Source organism: Botryllus schlosseri, chromosome 3, assembly GCF_051294905.1.
Source record: "Botryllus schlosseri isolate E-star chromosome 3, Bs_hap1, whole genome shotgun sequence".
NCBI classification, from domain to species: domain Eukaryota; kingdom Metazoa; phylum Chordata; class Ascidiacea; order Stolidobranchia; family Styelidae; genus Botryllus; species Botryllus schlosseri.
In genome coordinates, this window is record NC_137238.1 from 20,727,267 (window position 1) to 20,753,203 (window position 25,937).

At 40.8% G+C, this 25,937-nt stretch overlaps 2 protein-coding genes across 3 annotated transcripts in view; both read right to left on the reverse strand.

The window, feature by feature from the left end:
• Positions 1-25,937, reverse strand: part of LOC145436036 (uncharacterized) — a 450,309-nt gene continuing 424,372 nt past the window's right edge. The window contains exon 2 of the mRNA XM_080313326.1: positions 1-2,829. Coding sequence (XP_080169452.1) covers positions 561-2,798 — 2,238 coding nt within the window. The 5' untranslated portion in view covers positions 2,799-2,829 and the 3' untranslated portion in view covers positions 1-560. The remainder of the gene's footprint in view (positions 2,830-25,937) is intronic.
• LOC145436017 (putative serine/threonine-protein kinase MARK-C) lies at positions 15,288-24,723 on the reverse strand. Of its 2 annotated transcripts, none has more exons than XM_080313301.1 (3): positions 22,165-24,723; positions 18,547-19,389; positions 15,288-16,246 (listed from the first exon to the last, which is right to left on the reverse strand). In XM_080313301.1, the coding sequence occupies exons 1-3, from the start codon at positions 22,250-22,252 to the stop codon at positions 15,468-15,470; spliced, it is 1,710 nt and encodes a 569-aa protein (XP_080169427.1). In that variant the 5' UTR covers positions 22,253-24,723; the 3' UTR covers positions 15,288-15,467. The 2 variants fall into 2 exon arrangements, with proteins under 2 accessions (XP_080169427.1, XP_080169426.1); XM_080313300.1 differs by having other exon boundaries at positions 18,547-19,410.

Sequence of the window (25,937 nt, forward strand, 5' to 3'; positions counted from 1 at the left end):
ACATAGTTGATGCTATACAAAATAGAAGATTAATAGTAGTGATGGAGGGGTGATGTTCGGATTCTCAGACTCTGACATCACCTTGTTTATTTATTCTTTCCGTGGTGTGATATTTTGGTTTATTTCATAAAATTTCAGCCACTCGAATGAATGAATTATTACAACACCATCGATTATCAAGAGGTGGGCAATTTTCTTATGAGTGCATTACCGGATTGTTGTTTATATTTGTCTATAAGCGACGACTTGAACCACTGAAGATAAGTATTTTTTAAAGTCCACGATAACCACTGATTGCTGCCACAGCCCACAAGTATATACTCCGATATTACGTTACCAATTAACGAAGTATACAACGAGCGCCAGAATGAATCAAGGTCGGCGAAAAAAATTTCGTATATCTTTATACGGCTATAGGGACTATATATTTACACGAAATGTCAAATCTGAATATCTTATCAGTAATACAGTCCACATCATCGGTCGATCGATCGTAAATAAACTTCGCCAAGGCGCACGCCATTCCATCATTCTGAATTTACAAAACTCGGGGATTTGTTCTAATTAGACTGATTGTAAATGGTAAGTTGTTCGATATTCCCTCCTGTAAAGTTTATGCTTTGGGCACTGCTGCGACCCTCACCCACTTTTGCACTACGAAAACCGGGAGGCGGTTCTCCGCGCCGTCGCGGTAAGTGGGGAAGAAGGAAGGTTATACTTTCTGTTTCGATAGAATAGAATTCCAAGTCTTCGTAGGCTGGCTTCTCATGTGTCGGAACAACAGTTGTTGTTTCTCCAATGCCCGGGTTGACCCTTGCCCCATTTCCTGAATCCATCTGCTTATCATTTGTCGATGTTTCTTTGCTCTTGACTGTCAATGATGAATCACCGCCGCATGAGATATCATCGATACCTAGACGAGTCAAATCATCAACTTCCGGTTTCGGTTGTACTTCATCCTGTCCAAGATACACAACATCGACCTCGAAATCGCCGGGCATCCAAATATTACATTCGTTGTCGCAAGCCTTCGTAATACCCCATTTGGTAATTTCTCCCAGTCTATCGATAACTCTTTCGGGTTTTGCCATAGTGGAATTGATTCGCAGGCACACTGTCGGAGGGGATCCAGAAATCACGGAAAATACATCGACACTGCCATCCTGATTAGGGTTGTCGAAGTATACATTCTCCATCGCTACGCAAGTTTCCGAGATTTCCACCAGTTCCTTCATAACATCAAATCCAACCTTTTGCGGGTTGTCATAATCGACCTTGTCGGCAGGTGATAAATACTTGACGTTTATCTTGATCATACTGCTATCTGCGTAGCGGATTACAGCATGTTCGTTGTCAGTGAATCCCAGGAGCTTCGCCTCCTGGGTAAGAGCGTAGCGCGTTGCTTGGATTACGCTCATTTTTGACAAGATTTCGTTGACATACCTTGGTGGCCCGGAAGATACTCTCACTCCCTCCCCGATTTTTAGCATCGTCTTCCGAATTTCGTTTAGTTCAAATCGTTTCTTCTGCATTTTGGAGACCTTTTGGATCCAACCTGGATTCATTACCTGCTTTTTCCCATTGGCGAATCTGACTACAACGTCGAAGTCATCGTCTATTCCTTCGACCTTACCAGGTAGTTTTAACAAATCCAGGCATGTTTCAAGTACTTTCGCGGCAACCAGCTGCGTTCTTATACTAGCCGTCAGCTTAAGGCGGACAACATCACCAGCCAGGAATGGTAGATCGTCCCCTTGACATTTATCAAGAAATGGAATTTCACTGGCATAACGATAAGCACTATCGAAGCTCAATCTCCATGTTCTTCCAGATGTCATACCGACTATAAGCGAACCATCTTTTTTTATGTGACTTATTCTTACGCTCTTTCCCGCCAAATTCGTCATCTTCCAATTCCAACCACCGGAGTGTTTCTGATTTGTAATTAGCTTTCTCAAGTTGGAGATGATTGTCACTTTCATGCCGACGCGGAAGCCTTTCGGGTGATGTGTGACTTCTCTCATTTCCGTCGGTATTGGATCATTCACCGTCAACAATATCGCAGGATTCACTACAAAACTCGATTTTTCGTTGAAAGTCACATATATTCCAACGCTGGTTACTGCTATTACCCTGCCTTGCTTGCCAATGTGCTTTTCAGGAAAATCGGGAAGTCGTTTCTGAAAGATTTTTATCATCTTTTTGCTCCTCTTCGTCTTCACAAAATCTCCTTTCCTCCACCTGGAGCGTATTTTGTGGAAATCCTTGTCGGTTTTACTAAGAGCACCGGCATATAGCATGGTACTTGTGACTATTTCAGGAAAGTACACAACCGGTTTGCAGTCGTATTTGCTCAACACATTAGTAATGAAGCCATACTGACCACACACGTTACCAAGCCTTTTCTTCCAGCCCAATGTTTGTTTCATAATGGATTTGAAACGGTATTTCGTCAAATCCACCACAACTCCATCCCCTAGCGAAAAATCCCAGCAATCTCGACCAAGTGTTGGTATATTTAGGGATGGTATTAGCTCGTCCGGAGATCTCTCAAAGAGTTTACCCTTCTCAATCTTATCGACCAATTTATGCAATCTTGTTATCGTTGCCAAGTGAATTTTTTTAGCGTGATGAAGTAATATAGTATTTTCGCCAAATTGAGGGATATTTCTTCTATCTTTCATGAAGTCCTTGGCGATATCGTGTTTATCATCTGCCGAGAGTTGACCACCTTTCTCGCGTAATTTTTTTACAATTAATTCTTTTAATTCCCTCTCGTCTTTTTCAGAAAGTTCCATCACAGAATATAGTTATTGATAAACCAAGAGCCTATAAAACAGGGGCAACTTGTATGTATTTATCACTGGCTTATCGGCTACGATAGTGTCGGAGATGTGACTAACGTCATAGTTCTTTTACTAATAATTTTGTTTACAAATGTGTTACGACAACCACTGCGCTATGAACCATAATAGCTCTGTATCCCGTAACCCGTGATGCTGGTTTTCATCATTTACTTGGTTACTTTTTGTTCACCGTGTTTTTGTGACCGATATTAGCGACTGTAATATCTTTGGAGTCGCGAAAAATAATTACCGAGTTCAGGAATAGTCTTAGCCTATGACATTGAGATTACCTAAGACAGTGATTCTTGACCGCTGTCCCCGGGAAGCCCATGGGTTCAATAAGCCAGTCTCAAGGGTTCCCCGGAAATCGTTCAGTAGTACAGCATAGCGTCATACAGTCACGTCATACATGTGATTTGTGATGATTCGCCGGTCTTGGTAATCATTGGTTGCAATAAATAAAGTAGTATCCCATTCATATGAGATGAGAATTCTATATCCATTATTTATAAGCAACTACAATCAAGCAAATGGTGTTAGGTAGTTGCGTTACGACCCAACCACACGATGACACTTTTCAAATTGGTATCTGAAAGGGAGCAGCAGATGCAATAAATATTCATTACAATGTTTTCGTTTTGTGTGAAAATCATATTCAAATGGTTCTGTTCTTTTACGACTTTGTTGATGCACTGTTCATTCTCTGCCCAGCCAATCTATAATAATGTAGTTAAGTGTGTATTGTGGTAAATTTTTGTTTTTGTGACTCGGGGAAAATTTGGGGTTCCCGAAAGATTGCAGACTAGCGTTAGTGTCGCACAGGCTAGTAGAGGTTGAGAACCACTGATATAGATATAACATTTTGTTGGGACGGTTGGCACTGCTTCTTTCGACTAGTTCCTTCATTTAGGGCTCAATTTCAGCAAATTAATTCTTGGGCTGGGCCGAATCGAGCAACAGAGTATTTATGAAAGTCAGCTTGAGTACACAATACATCCATGCAAAAGTTACTGCTCTTGAACGCTAGTCTAATCAGTGGTTCCCTATTAGCATTTTTGATGAATCGCCCATTATCAAACTAGACATATCTTTACCGCTCGTGGACAATATAGATGTCATCATTGATGAAGTACTTATACTTTTCCTAAGTACTCAAGTATGTTTTATCAGCTTGGTTGCACGTAGGGGAGATGTGGTACGGATGGCTCGAAAATTGCAAAATCATCTCTGGCTCCCAACTGTTTCACCGATAACAGCAGATCTTTTGCTGAATCAACACTTTGATCCAGACTCTACCCATCGCGGATATATTCATGAATATCAATATTTCCAAAAATATTTATGAACGTTCAAAATATGTTGCTCGAATGCATCATCATTTGAATTGAGAAAAGTCCACTCAAGGATGGTAATAAATAAAGAAAATATGTGCCGTAATAGCCTGATACAAGCCCTACATTTCACATTAAATTGATTGTAACCTGCAACACGAACAAACCCGCAATCATTTTAATATGAAATGTAAGGCTTGTACAGAGAAAAATGTATACGTCGTTCTAAATTCATTTTCAACCCCCAAAGCAGAAAACATCTGTCACATAGCCAACTCCATAACTCGCGCAGGTCGAAGTTATTTGGATGCGAGGAAAGATTCTGCCAGCATGCAACTGTAGACGAAATAACGGAGTGTAATCGTGGGATTATGACAGAGAATTTTTCAAGTACCTCAGTACCACACCTCCCCTACTTACATATTTTTTTGTATTTCTACTTCAAACCTGTTTATTCTGAAATACAAATTATTACAAATTATTGCACACCTAATGTTAGTTTTCGGATGTGCTTCAACAACACGTCGCTACGACGTTGCGAGAATTCAAAAACAAGTTCAATCGGTGTAAAGAGTAATTTGATCCCTTTTTCCTCACACGCACGCTGGCATGCGTCCAGCATTGAGCAGATTTTCTATGAGCATCCATCGATTTTTGTGAATTGAACATGGCAAAAATCAAACAGGCAATTTGATAATATAGGTGACTGATAAGTCCAACATTTTGCGCCCTCAATCGTACCATACGTGTTTGTCGCTTCCGATTTGTAATCCACGGATCTACATCGTCAATATCGATTTTATTAACGGGTTGCTGGTAGGGATGGTGTAAACGTGAGGTTCGCGCTCTGTGCGTGAACCTCGGAAATTTATAGGTTCGCGTTCACAACAGAACCTTGTAGGTTCTGCACTGTGAACCTTTTTTCATATATTACAATTTTCACTTATAATATCCTTCATTCAAATTTATTGCATTTCTACTGCGGGTCACTCTATGCATGGCGCTGGCAGTATAAAAATCAACACTAAACGAGCATGCACCTTGACCATCTTAAAAGTTTCACTTGCTTTGTTATAAAGTTTGCTCGAAGTATCATGATTTTAGTTGTAAATATTTCGTGACTCTCTGCTGTGAGTTTGACCCTCAATAACACAACATCGCGAGCGAAATGCGTAGTCAGCGAATGATGTTATTCAACCAATCAATAAGACTGATACCGTTTTCTGATGTAAAAAATCTAGCAGGCGTACGGGGTCAATCTTGACTTCATATTTTTATTGTAGCCTATAATTAAAACCAAATCCGTGCGATTGAAGTGTTGGCTATGCTGTATATCTTAATTTTCAATTGGAATAATACCGGTAGCAAGTATAGAAACCCGTTTTACACTCTGCTCAATATCAATGTACCAATATTCAGACGCTGGATACATTGTCCGATCTGGCCTGTAGGCCTACTGTTAAGGCGTAAGCTTATATTCCCTGGTAGGTCCTCGTCGAAATTGTTCGCTAAGCGACGGAAGATATTGATTTTATGGGATTAATATATCCTTTGATTGCCTCAGCTGATACATTTAGCCACGTTTAAGACGCCAATATGTTCTTCAGCACTGTGTCATAATGTGGCCCGAGTCGTCGATAGGTATCGTGTACAGCGTACATACTGTGTCACATTAATATAGGCTATCGCACTTCGTTGAAGGATAGGATCGGAATTAGCAATATGACGTCACGTGACGTCATTAGGTTCACGTTCGCGTTCACACAGAACTTTTCAAAAGGGTTCGAGTTCCCACGAACCTGAACCTGTCAGAGGTTTACACCATCCCTAGTCGCTGGTAAATTTCTTACAGAACAACTACAAGTTATGTAGGAGTACGTAAATCCATTTCGCGTACAATTACTGACCCTCAACAACAATGACATGAAAGGCATAAGTAATTATTAAAACGGGTGCGATTATGCGCAAAGGCCGGTGTTATATGCAACCTTTGGACCGCCTGCTGTTTTAATCCGGTAGCAGGCACAAGTCATCAAGTATCCGTTTGCACGCAGCCCGACTTGAGACGCAATTTTGGTTCTGCTTGAATATTCGTTCTGTTGCGGATATCTCAAAGTCCAAACGTTTCATGGCGTGAGCGCACAGTGAAACATTAGTATAAAATTACGATATGTAATCCAAGCCGCAAAGACATGCCACAATTTAAATACAGCGGAGTAATATCTTCCACCTCAGAGGCAGCAGTGAAATACGGGATGTTGCTGTTGTTGTTGATGCTGGTAATGTTTCCACATGTATGCAAATTGTACACCAGACCGATATTCCATATTCTCATTCCTGGACCGCTAACAACTAGGCTTACTTTTGTTCTAGGTCTTTGCCAGTCACCTCATGCGCGGCGATGAATATGAGGGTAAGTTACTGGTTCAAAAGCGGAAGAGCGGCCATGGTTTTGAGAGTGTACCGTAGACCAGTGGTTCTCCACCCGTTTCGCCTAGCGGACCGATGAGCTTTTCAAAATCCAATTCAACTTAAAATTTCGTTACAACAAATGTATGCAACTCAAATGTAGCCATTTATTGGAAACTTCATTTATTGACTTCTACCAGTGTTGGGATGACTCGAGTCATGACTTGACTCGAGTCAGACTCGAGTCACCTTTATCGTGTGACTTGACTTGACTCGAGTCACTTTGCTAAAATGACTTGACTTGACTTGACTTGGCGTATCAGAAATGTGGATTGACTCGTGACTCGGAGCAGTCCTCAAGTAATCGGTGTCGATAAAAATCAATGTATCTTGCACATGTTCGGATTGTTCGCGAAACACTGGTTCAACCAGTGAGAGGGACCAATCGTTCAATGATCGTGCATTTTACTGAGCCTCCATTGTTCTCTCACAAATATATTGACCACAAACGAAGTGATCGAAGCTTTACAGCTTACTTTGTCGTAAAGTAAAATAATTTAATAGCAAAAGGTATATTTCTGTTTTCATTTCTTATCTTAACCAAACCTCTTGTTTTATGGAAATTGAATTCGAACATAGTTTATATAGTCCACAACTATTGGCGCAGGCTCGAATTGTATCATATCAATTTGTAAATGGGTAATGTATTGCATTTTATCAATTCGTTTCTCTATTCTCAATTTAGGCTGGTAGCTATAAACTGAGACTATGCAATAAAAATAAAACAGTTCTACGTATACGTGAGCGATACAGCGCCTTCTTGCGTATACATTTAACTCTATATTCGTTCATCGGTTCAAAATCAATGACTACTCAATTAAGCCTCATACTTCGAAAAGGCAATTTGACTTGAATTGTGACTTGACTCGTGACTTGACTTGACTCGACTTGACTCGAGTCACCACCGAAAATCGAGTGACTTTGACTTGACTCGAGTCACCTTCGAAAATCGATTGACTTGACTTGACTCCAGTCAAAATGTACAATGACTCGAAGGTAGTGACTTGATCCCAGCACTGATTTCTACGTGGTTCTATTGAAGTTTCCACAACGAGACGCTCACGAACTACCGTTAACGTCCTCTAACTTGATTGTGATTGTTCGGTATCCTCTGATAGAAATTAGACTCAAAGCTGTTTGATATAGCCTCTATTATACTGCCAAGTTTCGCCGAGTTCCACTGTCAGAATTTAACGATTTTTGTTTAAAAGTCGCCGTTTCTTTGACATATAACTCGTCTGAAACGATATGTATAGGCTGCTTTTGAACAATTTCATACAACACTTGTTCCATTGTGCCTTACGCCCAGTGTTGGGATGACTCGAGTCAGACTCGAGTCAACTTTTTCATATGACTTGACGTGACTCGAGTCACTTTGCAAAAATGACTTGAATTGACTTGACTCGACGCTTCAGAAATGCGGATGGACTCGTGACTCGAAGCACAATTTTCGAGTCAATTTCAAGTCATCAATAAGTAAATGGTGTCGACTAAATCGCTGTATCATGTGTATATTCGGATTATTCATAATACGCCGGTGCCACTCGAAAAAGTTACAAGCCAGCCACTTATTGTACGTTTCATTGGTCCTCCATTGTTACATCACAAATAAATTGACTGCAGACGGAATGATCACAGATTAGGTTGCTGTAGTAGTAGTAGTAGTGGATTAATAGCAATGTATCTCTGTTTCTTGGTTGGCTCAGTGCTTACGTTGCGAAGTGCTCAACTCTATCAACCCTCATGTATGATTTAAATCGAATGAATGTAGTTTACGCGTTTATGTTCTCACGTATGTGTAGATGGGTAGTAATGTACCATACAAATTTGTTTAAATTTCTCAAGGCTTCGTATTCGATCCTCTATTTAGCTGATAATAACAGACTGTAGCATGTAACTATATATACCAGTGTTGGGATCAAGTCACTACCTTCGAGTCACGAGTCATCTCGAGTCATTGCACATTTTGACTCGAGTCAAGTCAAGTCAACCGATTTTCAAAGGTAACTCGAGTCAAGTCAAGTCACTCGTTTTTTGGAGGTGACTCAAGTCAAGTCGAGTCAAGTCAAGTCAAGTGACGAGTCAAGTCACGATTAAGGTCAAATTGACTTTTCGAATTATGTGTGATGATCCAAAGTCATTACATTTTGCTAACTGTGTGAAGGATAGATTAATTGGCTATTTATCTTGAATCAAATGACGATTATAAAGTTAAATATGCATGCAAAAAGGTGTTGTATCGCTCATTCTTCGAAAATTCAATTTGCCTTGAATTGTGACATGATTCGTGACTTGACTTGACTTGACTAGACTTGACTCGAGTCACTTCAAAAAATCGAGTGACTTGACTTGACTCGAGTCACATTCAAAAATCGATTGACTTGACTGGACTCGAGTCAAAATTTGCAATGACTCGAGTTGACTCGTGACTCGACGGTAGTGACTTGATCCCATTACTGCCTACGCCCAAAGTAGACCATGAACGCTCAATACACCACGTAGTAACATACGTGTCAAGCTTCCAACTCGATTTAAATATGGACGTTTTCTTTCATAAAATATTGGAAACTAAATATTTCAGCGACTCTACATATTTCTACTACCAACTTCAATCTTATACAATCTAAGCTCTTTCCACCATCCCATCCCACCTAATCTACCTACACCTCGTATTATCATCATCTCAAAATCACTAATTTTGCAGAGCTAGTCTGAAATTGAAAGATGGAAAGAAGCATAACTGTGGACATGAATTCGACATTACGACATGATCGAGAATGGTTTATATTTGTAAGCGTGTGTATCCCGTCCACATATCTTTCAAATTTATTCATCGAGACAGAGTGGTTGCTGGCCCGTGTCATAAGAAACCGAAATCGATTTCTCGAATTCGACCTAAATCAGACGCTTGGCTTGAGAAAATATATTCTTCATTGGCTAATCCGAACATGCTGGCAATATACCCGTCTTATTTATACCAGCTTCAACATTTATTACCAGGTTGATTGAAATATTCGTTCATCTGAGAGACAGTTTTCCTTTACGCGATACCCATTATAAACATAATGCCACTGGCTTCTAACGACCACGTCCTGATGATGAGGTTACTTTCGCCGCACTTAACGTCTATCAGTAGCAACTGCCTCGAACTGAATTGCGTACTATAACGATTGAGCCTATTTAGCGACACTTGACATCTGTGAAGCCGGATATTATTTGTAGACGATATCCGCATTGCGTCTCACCGGTACGGTATGGGGAGCGGGCAAGGCTATATCACGATGTTATTTGTCACCCCCTCAAATTTACGTTCTGGCTATGGCCAGTTATTTTCCATGAGTATAAAGACAGCTAAGTCAAATTTCAAGTAAAAAAAGGCAAAATAACGCTAATTTCCTAACTTCGTACTTAATTTTCCACTAATATCGACGGTTTTGCGATAATCGACACGCAGAACGATTTGTGATAATCGGCGATTAAACCTGAGTTGATATTTCAACGACATTTGTAATACCTTATCGTAACCGTTGGCTCTCATTTGCAAGCAGCGATAAGTCTCCGGCGATTCAGCTGCTATCGAACACTCCTTAATCTACAAAAACAAGCGCGTTCAGCTTACCAACAGGAAATGCGTCGTAAGCATACTACGATGCGGATAGTGCACAATGCTAGCCATCACTCAATAATCCCATGTGCAGGAGAAAAGGTGGCTGACTCATGGTCTCTGAGTAATATTTCAGCGTATGGATTCGAAATTTGAGCTGTATACGTTGAGAAGAGGATGTATACAACGACAACGCACATATAGGCTAAACCAGCGATGAGCAAACTTTTTAGCTCGCGGGCCGCATTCAACATTTGAATCCATTCGCGGGCCGCACAATATAAAATTGCGATACCAAGCCCAAATCCAATATTGTTATATCATTATATAAGGACCGACAACATGGAAATAATATATATGTATTAGTGTATTCAAAACAAACCAAACATTGATTTGATAATACCGTATACGCGCTAGAAATATTGACGAGACTTTATAAACTGGTTGTCCTCATGGTCAAAATTAGAGGTGAAAGTCGGTTGTCCCGATTATGTATGGATGTAAAATTAAGTCTGTGAGCAGCGATCTGTTCATAGATATGCTATGAGGTCGGGCTATCGCGCTATCAATGGAATAAAAAAATACTATGGTAAGAACCAGAACCGAAACAGGACTTCGTGAGGCCCCCCAGAACGTTGGTCTTGCCCCACTCCCCCATCAGGTGATGAACCGAACTTCTGCTATACGCTGTTTTACCCCTGCTTATCATCAACATTTTGGCGTCCTTTTAGTGTTTGTTCCGTCGTAACGCGCTAGGCGCGAAAATGTTCTATAATTCATCATTGATTCGGTCAACATGGTCGGGAATTGCATACATATTGCTATCATTGTTTATCCTCTATCTGCCCACGTAATCAGATTTACCGGTAGAGATGTGTGAGGTGTGTTGGAAAAAAGTAGGACCCCGAAATAATAAATAAACATTATCGGGCGTACCCGTTTATATAATGACTTCGTTACATGATGCTAATTCGTGACCTCCTATCTGCTTATAATATTGAAATCGCCTAAACGTTCTAAACTAAAAGACTACACGATTTCAAATTGGTATCTCTTTGCAGGCAAATAATGTTCCCACGAGATGGCATTTGTCCTGTGAGGCTCAGATCGCCGGGACCGGAACATTCGGCGCCAGCCATTAAGGTGCCTGTGGACAATTAAACATAATATGTATAGTTGTATACATCTCAAAGTTTCTGGTCAGAACAGGGGCAGTCCTTTTCGGCCAGGGTCTTCTCGCGGCGATCGTTTTGGCACACTTCTTGGCGTGGCATATTACATTGTTACATGGCCTATAACTTCATATGTCTTGGTGCGGCGTGGCGCGGTAATGGCCGACGCCGAAGTGCCTATTTCTATAAATCACGCTTATATTTTGTTGGGGGAAGGGTACCCAATAAGACCTTTTAACGCATTATATTAACTTTTGTCCGCGACTGTGGCTATCAGTCACTATTAACACTGTGATCAGCTGAACCGTAGTCCATGTCCAGCAGAGAACATCAGCAGTGGCGCTTCCAAGACCAGATGAAGTGGATATCGAATTATTTATCATCGGATACAAAAAATACCACTTTCATCAATCGGGCATAAATGATATAGATTGGAAATAATGCATCTAGAGAAGAACATACAGACGCTATAGACTGGGTTATCATATTTTTGTGAGTCAAATTCCGGACACTTATTAGCGCGCACTAGCGGATTTTAAAATGAGGCATGCCACATTGTCTGTCAGTATGACGTCACACAAGCAAAGCTTTACCTATCGACCAGAAGTCACGATCCGGATCAGGACCCGCTACAATGTTAAGTCGGTGCATGTAAGTGGTTATGTGTTGTAACCAGGACCGAATCAACATTTTTCCAGCCCTCTCTCATCCAAATAAACACTGATCTTGAGCCCTCCATATGGTAATCGATGTAACTTCTGGAAGGGGGTGGGGGGGGGGTGGGCGGGTAGTATATAGGCCTACGTCTCGTTTCTATATACGTATGGTCGTTAAATTTTGTGACAGAAATCTGTCTATAATATTGGTTCTTCGATATATTACTAAAATAATTTTATCCTCTCTCCGCGCACATAAACATAGTTAGCGGTAGAGCGGGTGGAGGATGATGACTTCTGAAATGCAGGTAGCGAAATCATACATTGTCAAGTCATGTCATGTAACACCGAAAAGATCTTTATGGGTCGCGACGCACCAGCAGGTTGCATATCCGGTGGTTTTAACGTTTTATGGTCGCGACTTCATTTCTAATTTGGAAATATTCAGTGGCCCCGCTCAAAATTTGATAAACTGATTACTGAACACCGGTCAGCGACGTTGCCCAGACTCACGGCATATTTTGGAATCCGATTACAGATTAAAGGCAAGCGACCCGGGGTTTAGAGCCGATATCTTTGACTAAAGCATATCTAATTGGCCTTCACCGACTCTAGGAAAATACCGTCCTCCTATAATTGCGATTACATTGCGACTTATTTCATTAAATGATGGTTAATTTTATTTATTTTGATTGCATGTTTTGTGAGGTCGGATGTGATCCACATATTAAAAGCAATGAATGCGGCACTAAATCGCGCGCAGCGCGAAAAAAAATCCGAGTGGCATAAATCTGCCCTGAATAATATCGTTTATAATAATATTACGAAAAAAATTTGATCCTATTTCGAGCCTTCAAAATTCCGGACATTTGGGCATATTTTAAAAATTCCTCCCGGACTCAGTTTGAACATTGAAATTACGGACATGTCCGGGAAATTCTGGACGTATAGCAACCCTACTATAGACACCACTCAACAAGCACAAAAATCCGGCTTTTTTAGTGTTTCAGTATTCATAGTTTTTGGCTGCATTGGTCATTTTACACTGTGCCGATATTCTCTTCATGATTCCTGAGTTGCCGACTTTTAGGACGACCCACGGCCAATGTTCCCTCTAATTTTCCAAGAGTCTGCGCAAACACGCCAACTCACTGCGCAGGCCCTCGGACAACAGTGCGCAACCACCCTTCAATAGGGTGATAAAATTAATTACTGGGGGGCTTTGCCCCCCAGACCCCCCTACGGCTCTGGGCTTCTTCCGGTACTTATCATGTACATTGGCTGTCCATTTAGTAGTGGCGTCTCTAAATGCGCGAAGCGTGAAAAAATTTCTATAATTCTTGATTGCATCGGCCAATGTGATCGGAAATTGCATATATATTGCTATTTTTAACTCTCTCAATGCTCACATAATCAGATTTACCGGTAGAGCTGATCCAGTGAGGTGTGTTGGAATAGATAGGCCCTCTAAATAATAATAAAACATCTTCGGGCGTATCCGTTGATATAATGACTTCGTGACATGATGATATTTCGTGACCCCCTATCTGCTATCTGCTATGTCAAAAGATATTGAAATCGCCAAAACGTACGAAAGCAAAAGACGTACACGATTTCAAATAGGTATTTCTTAACTGGAAAATAATGTACCCTCAATATGGCATTTGTCTTGTTGTGGAACTCGGATCGCCAGGACAGGAACATTCGGCGCCAGCCATTCAGGCGCCCATGGACATGGACAATTACACATATATTTGTATGTATCGAAGTTTTCGGTCAGCACCGGGGCAGTCTTTTTCGCCCAAGGCTTTCTCGCTGCTGATCGTTCTGGCGCACTTGTTGGATTCGCATGTTACATAGCCTTTTACTTCATATGTCTTGGTGCGGTAAGGGCCGACGCGCAACTGCTCATTTCTATAAATCATGCCTAATTTTTGTTGGGAAATGGTACCTAATAATCAGATATCTTACAATAAGAAAACGCGCGTAGCGCGAAAAAAAAATCCTGAAAAATTTCAAAAAAATACACCATGATTTATGTTAATTCTCGAAAAAATTTTGGACCCCCTTCGAGCTCGATCCCTCCAATTGGGGGGGTTTGGGGTGCGAAAGTTACGGTCCTGAGTGAATCTTACGCAATGTCCATGCCACGCGAAGAAGACTATCATTCATTAGTTTGTCGCAGATTAACTTCGAGCTAGCCCATTGTTTTTTATAACTCTGTTAAACCATGTTATTTCGCCATTCCCACAAAATAATGCGCTATTGAAATGATATCAGTATCGCCCACGTGTACGAGGGCATACTAAAAATATCTTCCGTGAGGCGCAGGTGATTGTGAACTCTAATTTCTTCACGGAGCGCAATAGTTACCTATGTGGGGCGCACTCGTACCTCGGTTTCATACTTCAGTGATAACACTATTTGGCCCACGCAATGTTCTATCCTAATTTTCACGAATCTGTGCGCCTGCGTGGTCCATTGGACAACAGTGCGCAACAACTATAAAAAACATCATTTCTGATTTTTTGTGCGCAGCGTAGATTTTCTGTGCGCAGATACCGTTTCAGCACTGCGCATTTGCGCACGTGCGCAGCTTAGAGGGAACATTGCCCACGGCCGTTCTGGGCTTTTGCAAGACAACGCTTACGCGGATTGGGTAGCGAGGAGGAGCTTTGATGGCATTGAAGACCAGTAGTATGCTCACTGGTCAGTCACGAAGTTTACTTGTACTTTTTCAGTCTTTCATATACTACTTAAGTATAGGCAGTGCACTAATTTAAGTGGTTATGATTTTAGAGTATATGTAGCCTACTTCCCATTTTAGAGTATATGTAGGCCTACGTCACGTTGCCGTACTCAAGAGTTTTCAGATTTTAGGCAAAACTATAGGCTTGAATAGTTAATTGCTTTTCACGTACACTTGAAAATCACTACTTATAGACTCACTGTGAAATATACCACCAATGTTCCCTTAAATTTTAACGAGTCTGCGCGCACTCACCCTCGGACCGCAGTGCGTAACGACTAACAAAAAGGTCATCAGTTCCGATTTGTTGTGCGCAACTTGATTTTTCTGAATTCTCTGTGTGAGCACTACGCAATTGCGCACGTGCGCAGCTTAGAGGGAACATTGTATACGACTCTACTTATACTTGAGTACCAATGACGACTCATTTGCCCACTTCATCTGAAAGCTATTTCACATAGGGGGCAAAACATATCTGAAGAGTGCCGAACTTCGTTTTTGTCTGCGCATCACATTTTCAAACCTTTACGCATTTTATTTTCGTCCACCAACATTCATTCATGAGAAATTATACCCAATATCTTTCCGTATAGTTTACAACGCTTTTCGTAATCAGTATGAATTTTCAATGCACGCAGTTTTAAATCTCCATGCTATAAGGACTTTCCTTTTCTGGGTCGCAGAAAAATTTCAAATTCTTCGTTGTTGCCTCAATGTCGTCCTGTTGAGCTTTTACACTATCGTAATCTAAAGCCTGCTCTTTTGCATTCTTCGCAGTGACGTAAACATCTTCCGCTTTTGCAAATTCTCCAAGTCTCTGTAACGCCACTCCGATATTATTCCACAGCCAAGCATAGTGTTTATGCTTGGTTGCCTCTTGACCAAATTGATCTTCAAACAGTGATATCCCCTGTTTGCCAAATTCAATCGCCTTTTTATATGCACCTATCTTTATGTCAACAGACGTGATACAAAGCAGGCACTCGACTTGAGTCAAGGTTTTGAGTTCAGGATGAATAGTTTTTAGCGTGTTTAATTTCTCTAGCAAACTCTCCATAGATTTCAGACCTAAGTTTACTGCTATATCTATCACCCCTCTGTCACACAATAATGCAGGCTCTACAGCAAATTTGATATCGACGAGACGGTCACGGATGAACTTAATATGTTTTTCTGGATGTGATGTTTTCTCCCGGTAGTACTGGTAATAGATTACTTGGTATAGGACCATAGCGCGAATGTAATCTCTGTTATCCAAAAGTTTTTCACCCAGTTTCAATGCCTCTAATTCTGATGATACCGCCGATGAAATGATAGCGCCAGCTCGCATTACGCAGTTCGTATCTTTTCCGTTGGAAGACAGAAGCTCCTTTTCCGCGGTGGTGAGTGAGTCGTTGACTTCATCTTTTATTGGCAATGCTGTATGTGTAATACAAAACATCTCGTAAAATACTTGAAGTGTGAAAAAAGCTAGGTCTCCCCATGGGATATATACCCTATGCATTCCGCTCGTTTTCAACAACAGCATTGAATTTGAAATCAAAATTCTGTACTGTGAAGGACCGTGGGCCTGATTTGCATTCTACGATGTGGTTTGTTATTGGTGGAATACTTGGTTTACGTTTACATTGCAAGTTTATTATATACTAAAATCTAGCATTCTACTAAATCATAAATGTATAGGACAGGAAGAGATTCAGCAACATTTGTGGAAAGTTCTATTCAACCTGTTTCTCAGATGTCACAATGTTTCATCTCCAATTTCGATATTACCGATGGCGTCGCCAATGAGGATTGTAGGGGTTCCATCGCGCATACTATAGGCCTTCATTTCTGGTGAGAGTAGACATCACAATCATTCCATAGATTTCCGGATACAATTAATGGCTTATAATCTCACGCAGTTTCGTAAAAAACACTTCTTCGAGATATTGTTTAGAATATGAACAATATGAACATGTGCGATCTAAAATACGATTTAGTTGAAATGCAACACAATGGCCCAATGTCAAAATGCCACAACAACGATGTAGAACAGATTCAGTACTGACTTGTACAAACTAAACATTTAGTTAGTTGATGGCCAACTCAAGAACGGTTTGTGGAGTAGTTCTAGTTCTAGTTGCTGATTTTGAAAATTGAGTAGTTCTAGTTCTAGTTCTAGTCGTAGATTTTGAAAATTCAGTAGTTCTAGTTCTAGTTCTAGTTGCACAGTTGAAAGAAATATTAGTTGCTGAAAAACTATAAAACAGGTGCCGTGGTTTTGGGCGAATTGAGATACCGGTGTTCTGTTGAATGATGTTTGTGCAGCCATTGCTCGCTCACATCCGTCACTGCTAGCATAGTGGCGTAGCGAGTGGGTGGCTTTGTGGGGTCGGAATCTCTCCCATTTCAAACTCGAAACTCCGTCAGTTTGAAATGACGATTTGCTTTCTGATATTTCCGATAAAATAAAAATTATTGTGTCGACTAGAAGAATGAAATCCAGTTCTGATTTGGGAGTCCTACGTCACAGATGGGCTACTATTTTCTGAGAATGACAGGCATGAAATACGTTAGCGAGCCAAGTCCAAAGTTTGCACTATATTCGGCGGTGTATTAATTTCTAATAATTATAAATTGAAATCAATGAATTACGTGGCTAACACAAGCTTCTGGGTGGATGTGTTACTATTAGGCAATTAAGAATTTAGAGTCAAAGTATACAAATATAATATTTATCCCACGTAATTATTCAAAACAATGGTAAACAAGAACTATTGTTACCTCTTTTTAATCACAACACCGCATAGACACGTCCTTTAATTAGGACAGCAAAATGTATGGGATGTTACAGCTTGGCTTGTGTAGCTTGGTAATATCGTCCTGTTATTTTGGTAATTTCGCTGGCAGGTTTTCCGGATTCGTTTTCTCGCAGCCTCAGCCGAATGACTACGTGCGTGCTTTTGTCATATTCCCGACTTGAATTAACCCATGTTATATCGACTTTATTATGAATATAGATTACGCCAAGGATCGGTTACCCCTGGTACGCGTGCCAAAAGTGGCACACACGATGATTTTTCATGGCACGCTAAATGATTTGATGTGCATTATTATAATCATGTTTCTTGCAAAAAGTGGAACAAAGTTATTCAAACCGGAAAAAGCTCGAAAGTAAATCCAAATTATCAACATGAGGTAGGGTCTTTTGGGAAAGATTTTATTTTTCTAAAAATTTTCCTCCGCACTTCCCACGTATAGTCCGTATTTGACCCGCGGGCCGTAAAATGCTCAGGTCTTCCCTACGATAATCTACAAGCTTTCGGGTAACCCCTAATTTTCAGTGAGTCGCAAAATAAAAGTCTACCACTTGCGTTCCTACCATATGCGTTGTAATCTGTGAACTACCGGTAAAGTTACTTAGCTAGACTTGTATAAACTAACCATTTAGTTGGTTGATGGTCAACTAACTAATGGTTTTTTGAGTAGTTCTAGTTCTAGTTATAGTTGCTGATTTTGAAAATTGAGTAAGTGTAATTATATTTATAGTTGCGGATTTTAAAAATTGAGTAGTTTTAGTTCTAGAAAATCTCGTAGTTTGTTCAAGTCTGATTCAGTATCTTCGATCTTGCTGATACCGTCATACAGTAGAGCGTGATTAAGCTATCCCTAAATTAGTCGTCGGGACGCAGATTTGCAAATGTGTGTATCGTATCCTCACTTAAGAAAGAACTAACCTGTGACTTCTTTAGAGAACGAATGTTTCATCATTTTTGCCGGGGTTAAACGCTCGTATTGATTATGAGATAGAATATTTTCAAGAAGCTCGACCAGTTTTTCTCTTTTCTGTGTATACGGCTCTTCGAAATTATGAATTACGGATAGATCACGACCGGTGTCGTCGATGATATTTGTACGCCATCTATGTGGATCGCTTCCAAACGGATGGCAACCGCTTGAAAAAAGCATGCACAGCACCACTCCCAAGGAAAATGAATCCGAGTGGAAAGAAGATTGGGATTGGTCCAGGTACATTTCGGGAGCTTGGTATCCTTCGGTGCCCAATCCGGTGAAGCTGATACTAGCTGCCAAACAACCTCCTTCAAGCTGCTTACTCAAACCGAAATCCGCCACTCGGATGTGCCCCGAGTCCGTGATGAGGATGTTTTCCAGCTTTATATCACGATGCAAAATCTTGTTACGATGGATATGAGCGACGCCGCTTATTATTTGCTTCGAGTACGAATGGCACTGTTTGAAATTGAACGAGCGGCCTCTATTTTTGTCTATAATATCTTTCAAAGACATCTGACAGAGTTCCATTGCTATGTAAATTTGTGGCGTGGTCAGTCCCTGGTCTGCGACGTCCGCGTCAAAAATTTGGATCACATTGCTGTGGTTCTTGAGTTTCATGAGAATTTTGATTTCGTCAAAATTCTTCTCATTGAAAGGCACAAGCTTGATTGCGACGGGACGCCATTCCCTTGCTATCCGCTGTTTTCCTAGGAAGACTCGCGTTCCTCGACCGAGAGTCCCTGTTCTCCTCATTTGTATCTTGTCGTCAGCGAGTATGACCCATTCTTGAAAAGCAGTTGATGACACTGTGAAGGAATGGAACTAAAATGTACTTTCTATTGCATTCCGACACCGTATATGCGCTTCAAGCATTCTCAAGTCACGTCATTGCACATTATTGCTTATGAATAATTTCAAGGCAATATTAATGAATGAGAAGATAAAAAAGACTTACATCAAAATATCGCGATGATAGCTCGATTTATATTGTTATCATAAAAGAATGATGATTTCGTTACTTGGCTATCAGCGAGGTAATACGATTTGAATGGGGTCTTGATTTCTATATCATTTATAGATTTAGGATCACTCAATATGTTTGTTTGTTTGTTTTGGGGTTTTCACGGTATTTGTTGACTACTATTATGGTCATTTACACCCGGTCGATATTCTTCTTATTTTCCGTAACTGCTGGCTTAGCACGGCCCACCTGTATGCTTTTTGTAAGACACCGCTGACGTGGATGAGGTGGCGAGGAGGATCCTGGTAAACCTCCAACACTTAGGTAACGGAATTCGGAAGTTGACTTCGGTCGGACTCGAACCCGCACCCATTGGTGTTGCAGCCGCGGATTATACCACTGCGCTATCTCACCACTTCTCAACATGTGTTTATATAGGCTACGTCGTAGCATTAAAAGGGGGACATTGCCAGACGTGGTCAGAGTAGTCAAAAAGCTACTTCAGTAGAAGTAGAAGTACCGACGAAAAACTCTACTCAAGTACGAGTAGAAGTACTTCTTTTAAAAACAGCATACAAATACTTGAAGTATAAGTGGAATTGACTGACTTTAAATCTAATCAAGTAAGTAAGGGCCTGTGAAAAAGATCGTACTTCGTTAAAATGGACTGTCAAAAGCTGCAAATTGAGCTATGCGAAAGATGCATCCCAGGAGGTATAAATTTTCGACGGTATAAACATTCGTCTACATCATGGGATGAAAATGATTGCATTGAAATGGAAATGCGATGCTAATCCTCCGTATACTCAAACACCCCGAGTTAGAAAATATCATGGTATGGCACGCTCCCCCATATTATATGACCCCAGTGGTGGCTTTTGGGGTGGGCGAGGTGGGCGGTCGTCTGGGGCCCCTCCTTGTCGAAGGGCCCCCCTCTTTGGTTTATGCGCTTTTTCAAGGATATTAGCGAATAAACATGGAAATCGGTGTACCAAGCAGGAATATACCTTGACATGGTGAAAGATAGATAATAATAACAGATGCGAAAGGCGGGTCTGAAGTCACGATTAGATACTTATAGGGGGTCCCCCGTTAAGTCTCTCCCCGCCCCCCGTTCATAGGGCCATCACTGTATGGCCCGTAGTATTGTTCGAAGAGCAATACCAAAAAGTTGTGTCGGATGCGGTGTCAACAATTTGCGCGATTAGTAAAGGTTGACAAACAATGTGGCTGGTCGTAAAAATTCTACATAGTGTCATTACTACACTTGCTTTTATACTTCAACATGTATTTTCTCCAGACAAAAGAACTGGAACTAATCTGAACTCATAGTACGATACTGGGAATAGAAAGAAGTATATAGATGCTACTTCTAAAAACAAAAAATATATTTCATGTATTTTGTCCAGAAAGTTTCAACAGTGGTCTGCTAAGACAGGTATAAAGCTAAAAAAAAGCCAGAGTCCCCTTTTACAGATTAGGACACGCCATTGGCTGCTAGATTACGTTATGATGGGTAAATGCTAGATTGGGAAACGGTAGTTTCAGACAATATTATGGGCCATATTCACCGTGATGTAATATTTCATATGGGCGACGATGCGATGTGAACAGAACCACGCAAGTCGGTACCAAAATTATATTCAACGATACGTTCATGAAATCGTATCGGTCTACTGTGCGCGAAGCGCGACGAAAATTCTGGGCTTTACTCAACTTTCATGAAAATTAAATGTTGATACTCCGTGAAAACAGCACCGAAATTCCTCAGGCTGTCTTTCTGATTGAAGGATTAAACTACTTCTACTTGACAAACTGAAAATAGCGAAAAGCAAGTAAGTAGATCATAAAATATTACGAAGTAGACGTATTAGTAGCGGAAAATTAGATCTACTTGAGGAAGTTCCCAAATAGCGGAAAACTACTTGAGTACTTCAAAAAAGCGAAAGTAGGCTACTTCGTTACTGACCACCTCTGGACATTGCATAATGAAGTGTTGCCATAAATCCTAACTATGTCCGTAATTTGACTGTCAAAACCCGCGACTATATGGGATTTATGCTCAAAATTTCCAGGATTCTAAAAAATCATGTCGTGTATCAGATATTTCTATATGTTGCCACTGTTCCTCCCCGTACGTTTTCTGGAGTTGCTCCATTGGTAGTGTCAACAGTCATGTCGCCAAGATGCATCTTTGCAATGTCGAGAGCAAACCTCTTCCGATTTATTACCAAACGTATGTGACCTTCCACTGACCAAATCTACTTTTTTAAACTTACTCACCCGAGTACTTTTCAAGCCAATTCTTCTTGAAGTACTCCTGGAATGTCTTGGAAATAGCTACTTCTACTTGCATTCGATTAAAAATTTATGCCAGTAATTCTACTTCCATTCGAGTAGCAATGTTGACTACTTTGACAACCTCTGCGTGTGTCGCGATATGCAGCACTGTTACAACTCAGGATAACGAAAGAACACTTTTAAAGATGCCGTAATATACCGGTATCTAGTCAATTATTGCCGGAAAATCGGTTGCTGTCCGGCCTTGAAAGATTGTATCTAGACACCTATGAATCTAAAAACCATTGACTGGACGTACCTTTAGGAATGGGTGACGGTGTCGGAGAACTTCCCGGTTCTGGAATAATGATTGTGACGGGTGATCCGCTTATGTTTAATGTCGCCATATTTGTATCCGATAACGCACTAATGACCTGGATGTGATGGCGGGATAATGAGAATATACAAAATGACCAGAATCAGGAACATCACACGCAAAATAAAACGCATTGGATTTGAGTTGAAATTCGCAATCTAATTCAACCAAGATTCAATCTCTCCAGTTCGTTTACTTACTGATAGCGAGATACCCTAGGGCTAGTCCAATTCAAAATGAGCCATCGATATATCGCTCAGTAATTAATTCTAGTGATAGTGACCTACTACTTAAAATCATATTCATGACAACTGTGCTGAGTAGTTGCGGATTTGCAAGTGGTTCCTATGAGTTACATATAAACTACCCAGATTCAAGTCGGTTAATATGAATTAAGGTACTGCATTTACACTCTTATATTATTATTATATATGGTGAACAATGAAGTGACGCATGTCACCGTGAAAAGACTGGTGCACCACGTGTAAAGTTAATCGTAAAGAATCGTCAATTCAGGACAAATACACATGAAAAGAATTAATAAGTCACAGCAATGCGTGACAAGAGTCCACGAATTCGGTGACGGCCGTAAGAAACTAAAAAGTAGTGAACGAGAGATTTGTCCCCCACGATACTATTTTTCCATGTCTATGGTGAGCGTATTTACAACATAAACAAGCATACAACATAAAAGAAAATAGTCGGCAGTGTCTGGTAATAAACAGAAATCACATAAAGGAGAATCACCAAATTTTAAACAAATTCACTTTTAGCCGGCAATGACCGGAATGAAGGATGATGCCCATATCTTAAATCATTTGCTGTGTAAGTTTGAGCATAGACGTAGCTTGGATGCGATAGTCAAGTTTCTGTAGAGACTGCTGGGGGATATTTATATACTGTTAGTTTGGCCCTTCTCACAGCCCTAGCACTTCGAGTACCCTGACTCATTTGACGGGCGAGCCGAGCAGCGTCGTGGTACGTTGCACCGCTGCAACACCAACGAGTTGCGGGTCCAAGTCCGACAGATCGTCTCCAGATTCGCTTCCTGAGTGTTGCAGGTTTAAATTGGTTCCTCCTTACCATCTGATCTGCGTAAACGGTGTCTGCGGAACGAAAGTGGGCTGTGCTATCAATTGACATCTCAGGAATCATAATAAGCAATATCGGTCTTGTGTAACATGACCAATGATACTAGATGTCGGAATGAAATATTAACTCTATGGTTAACACCTTCGTTCAGACTTCAACTTGACGGCCCAATTGACAGGCTCTTGACCGTTTGTTTAAATCACCTCCCACGTGCAACACTATATCTTGGCGAGTCGTCATTCCACTGCCATTGACGGTGGGGAGCCAGGTTTGATTCTTGGTAGTAACACGTTCTGAAGTGTCAGCGATTTATCTAAGATTCTCCTCTCCGCACCGTAGCTGTGATCATATCATCCTTACTAAAAACCCCAGAGAAAGACTAGGTCAACGAATAAATAAATGAGGCCAATGAAAAGAGTGATGGAACGAAAAATAAGAGAGATCAAGCTAGAACCCTGTTACATCGGAAATTAGGCTGGGATTGATGCCAAATTGAAACACCGTACTTGGTCATTCCGTCATCCTTCTATCTGTTCATTAGATGGGATTGTACATTGTATGTATTGATCTGATATAAATAATAGAACCGCCAATTTGGATACCTTAATTATTGTTGAAGACGACCTTGTTTACAGCTTTTTCTCGCGTCACCCCTGAGCAGTCCAATTGGCATACTAGTGTGCCGTGGCACCTTGGTTGAAATTCACTGCACTAACTCATTGCATAAACTCTGGCACGAATTTCTTCACTTTTGCACTTTGGCAGCGTGATAGAGACAAAGGATAAATAAGATATAGTTGTCAGTTGATAGTATGAAGGAACCGCGTCTTCCGAACCACGTCGGTTCAGTTGCGTGAAGTAGGCATTCGCGACTAGCGCTAATAGTCGAATCCGAACCGAATATTATTTGCTATGATACGAGTCGAATAATGTTAGACGATTTTTCTGAGCTTCACTTCACCATAAGCACAGACGCAGAACAGAGTGTGTTCACTTGCTAACCATTCGATCGTGGTTATGCACATTCAGAGCCAATAACGTGACCAGTCCCGCACATTCAGTCATGCAAAATTAGTCCTACAAATAGCCCATCAGTCACTTCTAGGAAGCGTTCACTATACGCACCGTAAAGACTACTACGGTAGCATTCAAAACTAATCAACCGTCGCTATTCCAATTGGAATATAGTTGTTATCGCGATTCTCCGCAACCGACACGGTATTTCGTGTATGAACTGTGTACATAACTGACTGTGTCAACTATCTTTGTTTGCGAATCCAAGTAGTTGCGCTTGACGATGCCGGCATACTATACTTTCAGAACACATATACTTCCATATCAGTGTTTTCTAACCTTTACTAACCCGCGGAACACTTACGCCAATCTGCAAGCCTTCGCGGAACCCCAGATTTTCGCTACGTCATAAATACAAAAATATCACAATACACATCTAACGATACATTTCGATACATTACTATAGATAACTGATGGTCAAAATGAACTGTACATGATCAGAGTGATAAAAGAACGAAACCAATAAAATACGATTTCCACACAAAACGAAAACATTATAATGAATATTTATTGACTTCTGCGGTTTCCACTGAGATGCCAGTTCGTAAACGCGAGGCTTCACTTTGGAAAGTGTCATCGTATTGCTCGGTCGAAACGCAACAGCGTGCTATCATTCATGACCTTGTACAAATACCGGAGACAACATTGGCATTTCTAATGTTTCCATGATACATTTTTACTGGCATGTAGAAAACACGCATAGAGCTCTATATGAAACATGTCTGAATAGCTCGATTTCAAATTGAGTTGCTTGATTTCACCATGCCGGTCGCATTTGTATTTTACTGTACTCGGGCTATTCGGTGCCGAACATTTTGACGACCGGACATATCAATATCTAGGCTTTTAGCCAGCCAGTTACGGAAATTTTTAACGAAGCATTTTTGTCGCCGCCAATCTCTCTGGCACCGCACTCCGCCCAACGGTATGTTGGCCAAAACTGAATGTCTTAATGTGTCCCTGGCACGGAAGGGGTGGGCCTCGCAAGACCTGTGTCTCATATTGTCGCATCCGATCGTACCACAATTTGTGTAATACAAGAAGTCGACACATTTTCATGAACAGGCCACTTTACTACGTGTCCTGCTCATTAGCTGGTGGCCAACACAGTGTACTCGGATATGTACAAACTATCCACAGTAAATCGCGCGTAGCGCAAAAAAATCAATACATAGCCCATTACGTACATATGATCGCTCTGATGGTGTCGCTACCCATACTTTAATAACCCCAATATGAGGCACCAAAACTGAGAAACAGATTTATTGTAAACATATATCAGGTTCTGCCGAGTCAACATCAAGCAGTTCATCTTGAAGTTCTTCTAGAATAGTGATTGCATCTATCACAGGCCAAAATGGATTCCGTGCATATATTGCAAGTTCCAACCCATTGGGGCAAATTAGAAAAATATTTCAGGCATTCTTCTTCAAGTGACTGTGAATGTTCAGTGATTCCCGGAGACTGACAGCTTTTAAACCCGATGGTTTTGTAAACTTTTCGAAGATGCCTTGATTTACCTTTCTATTACATATTTTATCTTTTCCGCA